The sequence below is a fragment of the Mus caroli genome, chromosome 6, assembly GCF_900094665.2.
Source record: "Mus caroli chromosome 6, CAROLI_EIJ_v1.1, whole genome shotgun sequence".
Lineage (NCBI taxonomy): Eukaryota > Metazoa > Chordata > Mammalia > Rodentia > Muridae > Mus > Mus caroli.
The window spans coordinates 1,212,761-1,226,234 of NC_034575.1; the positions used below are offsets into that span (position 1 = coordinate 1,212,761).

At 41.9% G+C, this 13,474-nt stretch overlaps 1 protein-coding gene across 7 annotated transcripts in view; it reads right to left on the bottom strand.

Moving 5' to 3' along the window:
- Nucleotides 1-13,324, bottom strand: part of Sgce (sarcoglycan epsilon) — a 72,771-nt gene extending 59,447 nt beyond the window's left edge. For 3 of the 7 annotated variants that reach the window (XM_021164423.1, XM_021164425.1, XM_021164421.1), the window contains exon 1: nucleotides 13,106-13,324. In XM_021164423.1, the coding sequence (XP_021020082.1) occupies nucleotides 13,106-13,214 (109 nt within the window). In that variant the 5' untranslated portion in view covers nucleotides 13,215-13,324. The remainder of the gene's footprint in view (nucleotides 1-13,105) is intronic. The other 4 variants (XM_029478944.1, XM_029478943.1, XM_029478942.1 and 1 more) reach the window with 2 other exon arrangements.
- Nucleotides 13,325-13,474: the final 150 nt, after the last annotated feature.

A 13,474-nucleotide genomic window follows, 5' to 3' on the forward strand; every position in this document is an offset into this window, starting at 1 on the left:
TTTTTTTGGTTTTTCAAGGCAGGGTTTCTCTGTGTAGCCCTGGCTGTCCTGGAACTCACTTTGTAGACCAGGCTGGCCTCGAACTTAGAAATCCACCTGCCTCTGCCTCTGCCTCTGCCTTCCGAGTGCTGGGATTAAAGGCATGTGCCACCACGCTCGGCTTCTTTCATAGCATTTTTTAAAAAATCTAATCAGTGTCCTAATTGTCAAGGATTACGGCAGGATAGAACAGTTGCATACATCTCAGAGGTGCTTCTGTATCTTAGAGACCCCAGTGCTTGGAGACAATTTTTTTTTGATGTAAGAGGAAACCCAGCTTTTCTTTTAAAGTGTATGTGTGTGCGTGTATGTGTGTGTGTGTGTGTATCTGTGATATGTGCATGGGACTGGGCATGTCATGTTACCCATACAGAGGGGTCAGAGGACAAGTTTATTAAGTCAGTCAGTCCCTTCCACTTTATATCAGCCCTAGGGACATGACTCAGGTCTTTGGACTTCATGGAACAGCGCCCTTCCGTGGGGCTACTTCACTGATCCATGCACACTCACTTTAATCAAGTTCATATTAATTCATATAATAGCTGACTGATACCAGAAAACTGAAGCCTGACGACTCTAAGTAAAAGGACAAAGTACGGTGGCTCAGTTCCCCAGACAAGAGTTACAGAAGGCGAGACAGAGCGCCTCAGCACATGTGGCCGCTTGGACATTCAAGTCCTACCCACACCTTAAAGAGAAATCTCACGAGTGTGGAAATCAGTATTTGTTTCATGCTTGACATCGTGGAAGCTCTTAACTAGTTTCTAGTGTTAAAATTCACTGTAAACCACACACTGGAAAAAAAAAAAGGTTACTCTCTGCTGGGGATGTGGGGGAGCTAACGTTTGGTAGCTTTATTTTCATTAGAAGACCAGTGAATTATTTTTCCCTGTGAGAAGAAAGAATTTTTTTTAAAAAAAAACTATCATTCTGTTTAACAAATACCTTTCCTGCACACCACTTTTCAAGACTAAACCTAATGGGTAAAATAATGTCAACCTCTATAGACAGGTTATTGGACGAACTCCAGAGGTAAGACACCGTCTTCAGAAATCATTAAAGGAAGCGGTTCCTGATCATTTGTCACAATTACACCTACAAGGCTGCTTTCTCTAATGGGAAAACACAAAGGCAGAGAGCGCCATGAGTCCTGCAGTTATGCGTGTACAGTCAGAACCTGTTCGCATAATTTGCTGGACCCTCCATGTCCACAGCATAGCCAAGTCTTCAATGCGTCCCCTCCAAGCGTCAAAGCTGAATGAATCTGAAGGTGGCTGGCTTGTCCTCCAGTTCCCTAGAAACTGTACAAGGCTTAAAAGTTTGTCTTAAGATTTTCTGAATCATTTGGAGGCTTGTAGCAGCATAAGGAGTTTTCCTCTAGTCTGGAGCAAGCAGTCTCTGAAGAGAGAATATTGCTCTTTCCCAACCTGGGTAATTTGCAGACTAGGGGAGGAGGGAGTTGCTGTTTAATACAAGCAATTGAAGAGCTATGAATAGTGACTGATTGCTGATGGGCTAATCAGAATGACAAGAAACAGAAATAATAAATAATAACTTGCTCAGACATCACTGTCCAAGTAAACAGCAGGATGTGCCAAGTGAAATTTAATCTGATTAGCACACTCACCTTACAAGTGAGCTCTCAAGCTTTATCACACTCCTCTCTGGGCCCTGCTTCCCTTATTTCTTTACATATTATTCTCCTCTAAGGCTTTGCTGAAGTTGTCTGTAGAGCTCACATCTTCCATAGCTCTTCCCTTCTAGGACACCCTTCAAAACCTTTCTCTTTTCCCTTTTTAAAGCTTTTTTAAAAATTAGCATCGTGTCTGTGTGAATGTGTGTCTCTGTGTGTGTGTGTCTGTGTGGGTATGTGTCTGTGTGTGTGTGTGTCTCTGTGTATGTGAGTCTCTCTGTGTGTGTCTTTGTGTGTGCAAGTGTGTGTGTGTGTCTGTGTGTCTGTGTGAGTGTGTGTCTATGTGTGTGTCTGTGTTTGCCTCTGTGTGTGTGTGTGTGTGTGAGTGTGTGTCTGTGTGTGTGTCTGTGTGTGTGTGTGCAGGCATGAGTGTGTCTGACGTCTGTGGGTGCATGCCCATGCCACAGTGTATGTCTGGAGATCAACAGAAAATCTTGTGGAATCAGTTTTCTCTTCTCACCTGGACATGGGTTCCCGGGATTGAACATTAGGCTTTCATTATCTGGCAACAATCAACTTTACCCACTGGGCCATCCACCGGGCCATCTTCCCTCTCCTTTCCTAATGCCACTTTCTTTACTACTTATAAAACTACGTATTAAGCTAGTTTTTTGTTATTATTACTATTATTTATTTATTTATTTATTTATTTTGGTCTCCCTTGGTACAAAATACTAACTCATTAGCACCCAAGTTTTCAGAGCAATGCTAGTCAGATCCTGAACTGTTAATATGTTTACACATATTAACTGGTTTGATCCTTACACAAACGATGTGAAATAGGTAGCTCGATTTCACAATAAGGATAAGACATCTTAGGAAACAGTGTCACTTGCCACCAGTCACATGCTTCTGAAGTCGCAGGATTGGATTTTGAACCCACTCCGTGGCTGACTGCAATGTCACTGCAATGTCACTGTTCCCAACTCAACAGCCCTAACTCCAAACAGTTTTTAAAAGAATGTGATGCGTAAGCGGTATGGCCTCTTCTCGGACACCCTTATTTCTAGCATAGCGACTACTTTATATTTTATTTTATTTTACTTCTGGGGGAATGCATTGCTGGATCCCTGCATGAGGAACAGCAACAAGTAACGCCTCAGCTCTGCGGTAGAAGAGCTGGTGCTGTGCATTTGCATCAGAATCAATGCATGACACAAAACAAGTCATTGCCAGAAGAAAATCCCCGTGTCCCTGAGACTCTAGGAGTGGGAAGGCTTTTCTGAGACTGTCTCCTAAGGCTCTAACAGGTGCCAGAGGGCGTGCTCCTCAGAGAAGTGCTTGATGGGGCAGAGCTTTCAAACTTCAAACTTCAAAGACAAACAAACAAAAACCTAGCAGAATATGAGCAGATATTTAATATAATTTAAGTTGATTTGAATTGTATCATTTTTAAGCAAAGCAGATTATAAGACATAATGAAACAAAATAGAATAAAATCAAATAAAATGGGCCTAAAGAAAGGCGCTGCTCGGTGTGAGAGCAGGGAGAAGGGAGGTTAGTTGAACCCACGTATATCTGTGCCTCAGCTCCTTCCTCTTCTAGAGGCAGAAACAGAGCAGAATTCACATCACAGAGGCACAGCGAGCCCTGATTGAGAGAATGCACTCAAAAGCTTTACAATGAAAGTTAGCACAAAATAATAATCCGCACAGGATAGATCTAGTGTTCATTTTCAACTAATGTGAAGAAACATTTGGGCGTCTTTAAATGTTTTTGTTGTTGTTGTTGTTCTTTGTTTGTTTGTTTTATCTTTTACCTTCAGTAAAAAAAAATAACATTGTTCTGATTTTTTTTCTACAACCATGATGGACAAAATAAAATCACATTTCTATGGCGGGCTATAGAACATTCTGGAGACATCTCGAAAACAGACTTAAAACCCAGTGCCTCTAGTCCTGTCAAACCCCGCCCCATTGCCTCCTGGGGCTAAGAAGGTATCTGGGCAGGTCCTCCAGCATGACTCAGGGTCAGGGACTTCTGGCGACTTGCTGGCGACTGGGAGTCGCCTTTTACCTCTTTGAAGAGACCAGCTGCAATGTGAATTCCATTTAGATTCATCTTCCCTGGGATCTCATGAACTCTTAGGTATTTATCCTCAGGAAAGAATGCAACCAAAGGGGCAACGTCTGCCGGTGTGCACACGGCTCCATTTTGCACTAAGCACAGTTTCAAGACTAGGTGAAAAGTAAATTGCGATTTTTTTTTTTTGAAGGAGTAAGAGAGACCAGAGATTACTTTTTTCTCCAGCTAAGGTTTCTTGTTTGCTCAAATAACTTAGAAGGAGAATTGTTCTTTTGCTACACAGTTCTGTCTTCTGTGGGTGAAATCGTGGGTGAAAAAGTGAAACACGGGGACCTCCAACCAAAGGCATCCACAGTGGCTATAAACATCCTTACTGTCTAGTGTTCTCATCTGAAAGAGGGAGGATTGTTTCCCAATGAAGACGGTGGTGGGTGAAAAGCAGACCACAAAACACCGTGCACTGAGTGAAATCCAGAGTGCTAGTGCGATCTAGTGGAAAGGGATTAAAAAACAGAGGGTCCCTGTGAGCCACTGGGGTAGGGGCATGAAGCAGCAGGAGAGATTCCTATGCAAATTCGAAAATTCAATAATGCTACACTCGTTCCCATTAGGAAGTGTCTAAAGGAGTCTCACATCACATGCTTGCCTTAAACCGGCCATTCATTGTCTATGTTATAGGTGCCATGCTTTCTAAGTGGAATGCACCCTAACACTTTAATCAGGAAGCTGTATTTTACAAAGTACCTTCTCACATCCCTATTGTCACCTTATCAAAGCCACTCACTGGCTACAGCTTGGACTCTTAATTGTCTTGGCATCTTTCCATATTTTATTCACGTGGAACATATAATTGTACACAGACATACATGCGCCATGCTCTACCATACAAGTGATTCTCTCCACTTCTCATTTAGGGCGCACTTGCACATGATTACATGTTAAAACTGCACCGCTTTCAGTCCTGTGACTCAGTCATAATTTATTGACCATCTCCATGCATTCAACCGCACCACACTCAGACTGGAGATCTTGCCTTTCCGATCTGATCCCCTTCCAGCGTTACAGAGGCTATGAGGCAGAGGACAGAAGTGTAGCAAACATAACCTCCTGGCTAACAGCCTCAAATTCAATCCAATAGCCTCGGTCTGATTTCACCCCTCAAAAAGTTCCTTCTCTTCTCTTTCTCCTACCTCGGCTCCATTAGCCTACAAGGTCACTATCTCCAACCTGGATTTAAACCCCTGCAGTAGCAAACCATTCAGACCTTTTCTTCACACAGCAGTTAGAGTACTCTTTTTGAAATGCAAATCGGGTCTTGTCCGGCTTAACCCCCCTCTGAGAGTTCCCATTGGTGTTAGTACAAAGATGAACCTCTTTAAGGTGGTCTACTAGGTCTGGGAAGATTGGCTCCTTGACCCTGCTGGCAGCTTCCTTCCTTGTCTCTTTCTTCTCTCAGCACTTTTTATTTAGCAAGCTCTGGCTGCTCTGGGATCTCCACAGACCTTCAGGGTCACAAGCACCTTTCCTGATTCACCTCCCTGACCTTTATTCCCCTTCCCTCCTCCGTGCTTCCTCGGGAGAAACTTCCACCTTTTTTCAAGTCTAGACAAATCCTCTACTAGTATTTGCAGTATTTAGCTTGGTTCCCGGAGAGTACAATCTTATGTGTAATTATTTGATTAATCTTCACACCGCATAGTCCTGAAAAGAGAAAAAACTTGATTCATCTTTGTCAACTCAATATGGTTAAAAAAAAAAAGTGAGATAGCTCAGACCACTTATTACCCAGCATCTGTTAGTGTCTCAAAAACACCTAAGAGGCCCCTAAAAGTATAAAGTAATTCTTCATTCTTAAAGTTACCAGGTTTTTTTTCTTCTGGTTTTTCATTATTATTATCAACAACACAGTAAACATCCATGTCTGTATCTTTGAACACTTCCACCAATTTTCACGTAGGCTAAACATTCAGAAGAAAAACTGCTAGACAAAAAAAAAAAAAAAAAGAAAGAAAGAAAGAAAGAAAAGTATAATTCAAATTCTGATAAGATATCCAACAGCCTACTGTGGCACTGGCCTTTGATTAGAATCAACTGTGTAACTACTGAAAATAAAAGATGTCAGAGGTGCTACATTGATTAACTGTTGCATGGGAGAAAAAAGCCGCCGGTATCATTTTACCGCCTAGTGAGAAACACCGATTTGTTAAAGAGAGAAAACAAAAATCCTTAGAGCCCATGTTTCCTTTGCTTTTGCATTCAGAGGTAAAAGAGAAGCTTTATTTCTTTGCATACTGCTGAAAAAATCAGGGAAGGGAAACACCCCAGATATAACTGCCCTAGGAAAATTAACTGTGATCTCTTTCAAATTCAGAGTGAACCCCAATCTCCATAATAATCAAAGTGGTGACCAGATGAATGAGTAAAAAGGCAAAGAATGGGAAGGAATTCAGCCAAAGCTGCCTATCTCCCAAACAGTTTGGAAACCAGCCGTTCCATTTATCTGAAAAGAAAGTCTGTCCTTCCTTGTCACAACAGATGCTGGGTGATTCCCGTGGTACAGGCTGCCAAAGAGCTATTCTAAATGTCTGATTAGCCTAAGGTAATTAGGTAGAAAGTGAGCCGTGTTAAAGATGATTCTTAAATAATGAAATACATTTAAGCCACTGACATAAATGTTATATTAAAATTCCTAAGTGAAGATTTAAAAGACAAAAACAAATCAACAACAACGACAAAAATTTGACCAGAGTGACCAAAGAAGAAAATGGTATAGCCTTTACTAATACATTAATGTCTCAGAGCATAACAGTAGTCATGCCAGCAACAAATATTCATTCAGAAGCTGCACGGTCATTTCCCAAGATAACCAGGTTTTAAAGCTTAAACATTGGGATAATTACTTTGTGGTTTAGGGACATGAGTAAGCCCTGCACTCAAGGAATTGCGAGTAGCCGCCTGCGGATCAGGTGAGCTTTGACAAGCCAGAACCTCACTTTGGAGAGTTTCTCTCCCGAAAATAGGAGCTGAGCCAAAGAATGTCTGTGGCATCCCCAGCAACTGGGAAGAGAGCCACGGCGAGCGGCTGTGTGTATTATTACAACCTCACAGAAGTGGATGGCACTGTTACAAAACGAATAAAAACAGTGAGTGAGAGAGAGAGAAGAAAGTTATTTAACAGTAAAAATCCACTTCTTGTAGTCAGAGACTGTGGCTCTCCTGCTGACTTCTAACCACTGGAGTAGAGAAGAAAGTTGCAGGTCTTTGGCAGGAGGAAAGCAGTAGGCCAGAGTGGGTTAGCAAAGACAACAGACTTGCCTCCCTTTTCTTCACATCTCTGATGGAGTCCCTCAATAGTTTGCAAGGTTCCCAATTATTTGATGCAAATTCTATGAAGTCAGAAGTGCTGCTCAGAAAAAGAGGTCCTGGATTCATTTTGAACAAATGTGTCTCCCAAGTTAGATATGGCTATCAAAATAAACGATCAATGGGCAGGTGCACAGATAAAAAGAAAAATCTCCCCCCAGGACATGTTTGCCATAGTAAGAATGTGTACCCAAGGCAGGCAGAGACCAGGCTCATCCTAACAAGCTGCCAAAGTGCACAGGCTGGAAGCTACTTTGTTGGTTAAGGTTTTAGGGGTTAGTGAAAAGACAAAAGTCTTCAACTGTATTATAAAGTGATAGATTCCGGGGGGCGGGGGGGGGGGGAAGAGGGGCTACTGCAGTGAGATGAAATCTGTCTCACATTCCTCTGAGGAAGAGGAAGGCAAGCACCAAGCTATCTTGGGGACCAGGGACAGGCATCTTGCCTGCCAGGTAACCCTGGAGTCCCCAGCCTTCACCCCCACTAGGCAGGAGAAACCTGCAAGACACCATTGACAAGAAGGTGGCTCTGGGAAGACAGTTAAGACTAGGGTGCATGTCAGGGAGGAAATGATCTTGCCTTTTTCTCAGATTTTCAAGTTTGCAGTGCAGAAGAGAAAAATATAAACTTACAATTCATAGGACCATTCATTTTAGAGAGTTTATCAAAGGAGAGAGAGAGGAAAAAAAAAACCATGACATGTTTTGTATATCGGTTACACTTATATGTTCCAATGGTCTTCAAATCCTCCACTGCAAAAGAGGTGAATGTTTCTGGTGGTCTAGAAGAATAGCTGAAGTTGATTTTCCTGTTGGCCTGAACTGGTAGAAAGGTCTCAAGCTGAGTCTATCTGCACGTTTGCCCACTAACGCTGGTTCTGCCCTCTGAAGCAAACAAAAGAGAGTTTACTTCAAACTAAACATTTCCAGACCTTTGAGAATATCCACTGTGATAGAGTTGCTAGACACTCACCAACCCCACAGACTGTTTTGCAAGTTGTCTAGTTTGTCAACTACTCTCTCCAAACTGACGGCCAGAAATGAGCACGATGCTACAGATGGGGTTGAACAGAGCAAGGTCCATCATTTTTATGTTAACATCACAGTCTAACCTGCATGTTTATTTTTATAAGGCACATTTGCCATAACTTCTCCCTGATCTTCCTAAAGAACAAGAACAGCACACAAGTCACTCTGCTTCTCTTCATGTCAGTGAATAGTTCACTGATTGCTATATTTTGTACTTGCAGCTAAGCACTAAACTCAAATGGTATTTAATTCTAAATTCTGTTATCTGTTTGTAACAGCTATCTCTTTTTCCAGTCACCCATGAATTGTAAAGCAAGCCCTCTAGATCTTTGTCAAAAATCATGTGTGCCAATATTAAACAAGAAGTGACCCAGGGTAAAGATCTGTGACCTTACCCAGATGTCTCCCTTCTTCAAACCCAGTAACCTATACACACCTGGCCAGCACTGGTCCCAGCCAGTCTCCGGCTTATGCAACAATCCTGCTAATTAATTTGCAGACCCTCTGAACATCATCCGCCTACAGCCCAACAACTGCTTCCCTGAAAGCAAGACTCACTTATCTTTCAAAATAAGGCGTAAAGGACCCACACGGCTTAGAGGTACAAGTCTATGGAAATATACATATACACAGAGCAAAACCCAGGAAAGCAAGAACAGCAGTGGAAATGTCTGCGGCAGACTGTGAGACTGTTTGGGTTTTGCTGTTACCATTGTTTAATTCATTGCTATCTTTACTACAGTTACATATCTTTAAAAAAAAAAAAAACTTAACAATGAAAACCATGTACAGAGAATTTGGCTTGGACACAGTTGATGTCAAATGGCTTTAGAGCATTGAGAATCTCTTTCCAGCCAGAAAACTCTAAGCAGAAAAATAGTCTCTGATAGGACTTGTTGATCACTGGAAGCATCAGCCTTGCTTTCTTTCCATTAGTGTTGTCTTCTTTCTCTTTCCCCACTCTTTCCTTTTTTTCAACGTTAAATTGCTATTTAGACTTAATAAGCTGATAATATTGTAAAGAGTAGACTAGAAAACGAGATACAGCAGTTAAGAAAAAAAGTCTGGATGATGTGCGTGAGCGCGCGCGCGTGTGTGTGTGTGTGTGTGTGTGTGTGTGTGTGTGTGTGTGCAGTTCATCTCTCTATCTGTCTGCCTTTCTCTGTTTGACAGGTTAGGAACATATGGAAAACACGGGATAGGAACCAAAAACAGAGCAAAGTACAAAGGTTCCCTTCTAGCCCAAGTACAGAACAGACAAACCCAACCCGTGTCATCTGATTAGCTGGGGTCCTTTTTCACACTGAGACTAGGAAATAAAATAAATAATAAACAGGATGTATATTTAGATGTTTAGAATAGAGACTACGAAAAAGTAAACATGAAAAAAAAAGGTCAGGTAGGATAGACTGTGTGGATAAATAGGAAAAATAGAAAAGAAACGGAGTGTGGACTAATTGTGGAGGGAAAGAAACATCATGTGTAAGCACTGTGCTTATCAGATCCACAAACAATCTGTGTATTTAACTTGAAACACTTTCAAAAAGCATGTCTTTGCTGCTTTAGCCTTTTCTTTAACGGTGATTTTCATCCATGGGAAACTAGTGTTTGAAGCTGAACTCGGGCTATCTGTCTCACTCAGGTTATCTCTAGCCCGGTTTTATGGTGTGTTCATTGCTGTCTGTAAAGTCTGTGAGACAAGTGAAAATTCCAGCTGGCTGAGAGACATAATTTACTCCCCAGAAATGAAGTTATGCTATATATACACAGGGTAAACCAATAGCTGCTAGATTTATGGCAAGCTGTTATAATAACAGATAAAAAAGCTAACAATCAAACCTTAGTTACCCTTTGAAAGTGAAATCTTTATCTTTTTAGAAATAATTTACTCCTAGTACCCTAGAAGCTAAGCCAACTACAGGCAGAAAATAAGCACATTCATATCTGTATCAACTTCTCATTAAAAAGGATAAAATGCCCAAATAGGTAGTCTATTATTTGTCTTGTGAAATCTCTACCTTAGCTTTGAACTATAAACCTTCTTACTCCTCTAGAACTTATCCTAAATGTAAGAGATAAATCAACAGCTTCATAGATACAGGGCAAATTGCCACAAAATAGGTAAAATGTACAAACAGAAGATGTGCGATGTCAAAATCCTGCTTAGTGTTAATACAGAGTTCTGTCACTCCACTCTGAACTAAAAATGGTGGTAAAGCAAGAGATGATAGCTCCTGAGCACTTTTCAAAAATGAATAAAATGTTCCAATACAAAGAGCAGCTAGTAACCTAGTGAAGTGAATGATGCATAGTAACGCTGCGTGTGCTTTACACTCACCCTTGTGAAAAGCCGGCACAAAATAATCCACACGGGGGAAAAATCTTAAAAATCACCTGGATAGTAAATACCATAAGTGCTTAAGATCTTATCTATTAATCTATCAGTATTAGGACATATTGGTATTTAACATTAGTTAAATGCTCAAGTGTTTATTAATTTTGTCTATTCACTTAAATATTGTTTGTTCTTTCAGCTAGCAAGAAAGTTTTACCTAAACAGCTGGTATTGCCTTTTCCCTAGGAAAATTATAATTTGAAAAAAGTAAAAAAAAAAAAAAAGTGTATCAAGCATTAAAAAACATCAAGGATATTGATCAGAATTATATCTCCATGTGATAATCCTGAGGCGGGGAGCCACGGCTCAGCTCATTGGTTTGAAATACTTAGGTGTTGTTGCTGTTCATATACCTCAATCAGGAAATATTAATTTAATGTTGCTTATTTTTAAAGAAAATTGTAAAATTAGTATTATTTGATGCTCAAAATCTACTACTTGGAAAGAAAACGGGAAGAAATTAATTTGATTCAATATTTAATTTTGAGATTAAAAAGTATATACAACCCTATGAAAAAAACATATTCTTTAGATACCTCTGTAAGCATAGAGGGAAGTCTGAAAGGGCAAACCGCACTTTGCCGGCACCAGAGTAAGCCAAGGATGTCACAGGTGATCTTGGTTGCCTTAGTAAGCCACCTTCTGGAATTCGGACCATGAGAGAGAATTGCTATTATTACACAAGTACCAACAAAGCCATATCTATTTTTTAGGCCGTCAATCAATCAAAAAATAAAAATACTGGCTAACATTTTGAAATGAAAAAGTCAAATAAGTTTAAACTCTGAAAGATGGGTGGTTTTTAAAACTTGAATTTTCCTTACTTTTTAGATCCATGTTTTCTGTAAGTGTCAGTTTTTAAAAAGTGAACTCTTAAAATGCTCTCAGTGAACAGCTTGGTGAATTAACTTTGAGGGTGAAAGAAATTGCTCGTAAGCATATGAGAGTCCCGCAGTCACCGGAACAGGGACTGTTAAATAAACATTTAAAATCCTGGAATCAGTCTGTCTTGCAGAAAAGGATAAACACTTTTAAATTAAAAGTAATGATTATGTTCGCCCAATTTCCTAGATAAATATCCTTTGCTCTTGGAAATCTGCACTTATTTATTTCTGGAGGTCAACATTTAATTTCTAATAAGTAGATTCCCAGGAAATGAATGAGTTTTGCTTAGTGCTAAAAAGCTTAATGCTTTGTACAGCGCAGGGTCCCTTCTACCTTGTTGTACACAATGGGTCAAAGTCTTGTTTTTCCTTGAAGGAAAAAAAAGCTGCTGCAGAAATATTGCTGAAATATGCTCAGTTTTAGTCTTTAAAAAACAAATATGTTTCATCTGTGATTTATAAATCTAACTCAGTTGTAGACAATTTGATTTTCCTTTTAACCTTAACTTTTTTGACAAAGATTAGCAACAGATTGTTAATTTTCTCAGCACCTAAGACTTTGAGCAGCTTAGGTGGGAATCCGCATTAAGGTTTTATTTAACATCCTTTCCCAGTCAGTATTTGAATGCCTTGTTCCTTTGCAAATTTCTCTAACAATAAAAAAAAAATTTTTTACAGGCTTATGTTTCAAGCCAAGGAAACGCTTGGAGCTGAGTCTCGGTGACCTGTTTCAAAGGTTTGAACCTACAGTTACTGCTCCCCAAAACATTCATTCACCCACAAGATTTAGAAACACAAAACGTCGCGGGGTGGGGGGAAAGCTGAGGTCTCCGTGTAAACCTCACAAAGTCCGTAGCTGAAGGCTTCCAAAGCCCGCCAAGAACATTGGAAGCATCCACAGCTGTTTTCAATTGTTCTTGCTTTCCCTTCGTAACGTATTTAGTAGGGCAATGGGTGCTGTTTGCAGCATCTCTGGCCCCCAGCCATGGTTGACCCTGACCTGCACACCGCTGTTTGGCTCCCAGAATTTCATGATCCTGCTTCCGTGTTCGGTAAAACCTAAGAAAAAATCAGGTTCGCGCCACCAGGAAATATGCTTAAAAAAAAAAAAAAAGCGCGGCGGGGGNGGGGGGGGGATTCGGTCTTTTAAATGTCACATTTTGGTGGTCTTTTTCTCTCAACCAGATCCCAGAAAATGAGAAAAGATGTACATCTTTGTGTAAGAGAGAGAAAGCAACTGGCCAGCCTAGTCCTTTGGTTCACATCTAGGCCAGGGAGTCTCAATTGTGGGGTAAAACCCCCATCCCCACCCCGAGGGGCAACAACCCCCAAGTCTGTTTCAGGGAGCAGAAGATGTCCACCACTAGGCTGGGGGGCGAGGAGGGGTGCCCTTCTTAATGGAAACTGGAGCCGAATTCCTGCCCTACTGGACAGGGAGGGGCAGTGGGGGTGCAGAGAGAAAGAGAAGGCCAGGGGTCAAGCCTGGGGAGGGACCCACTTGGCCCAAGAGGTGGGCTGCAGGGTGTCCTGAAAGAGGGGTGCTGTGGGGGGAGGCATTAGGCATAGAGCGGGACTAGCACCCTTTGGGCACGCCCTGGTACCCCGGAACCCGAGTGGGGGAGTGTGAGGCGGCGGCCTGTGGGCCCCTGAACCTCCATGTCGCGCGCAGGCCACTAACCTGTCAGTAAGAATGTGCCAGTGGTCGCGGGGCTCATCTTGAGTGTCCCCCGACCCTTTCCCGTCCAAGCACAAGGGTCTCCCAGCTCCCACCACCAGAATAATAGCATTCTTGGCCTGCCTAAGCCAACCGTCCTCGATCCTCCCCTCCCCTCCCTTTCTTTTTTTCCTCCCAGCTTGGCCAGTTCAGCATCGCGCACCCCCCCTTCCTGAGCCCATGCTGCCCCTAGCGGCGGGCCAAAGCAGTGCATGCCGCGCCCCCACCCCATCCCCCAAGGCGCCCGCCCACGCGCCCCCCTCCGCCCCCGCTGCTCGCGAAGCACGCTGGGATTTGGCGCCCCCCCTCCTAGGATCTCTCTATATAAGGCGA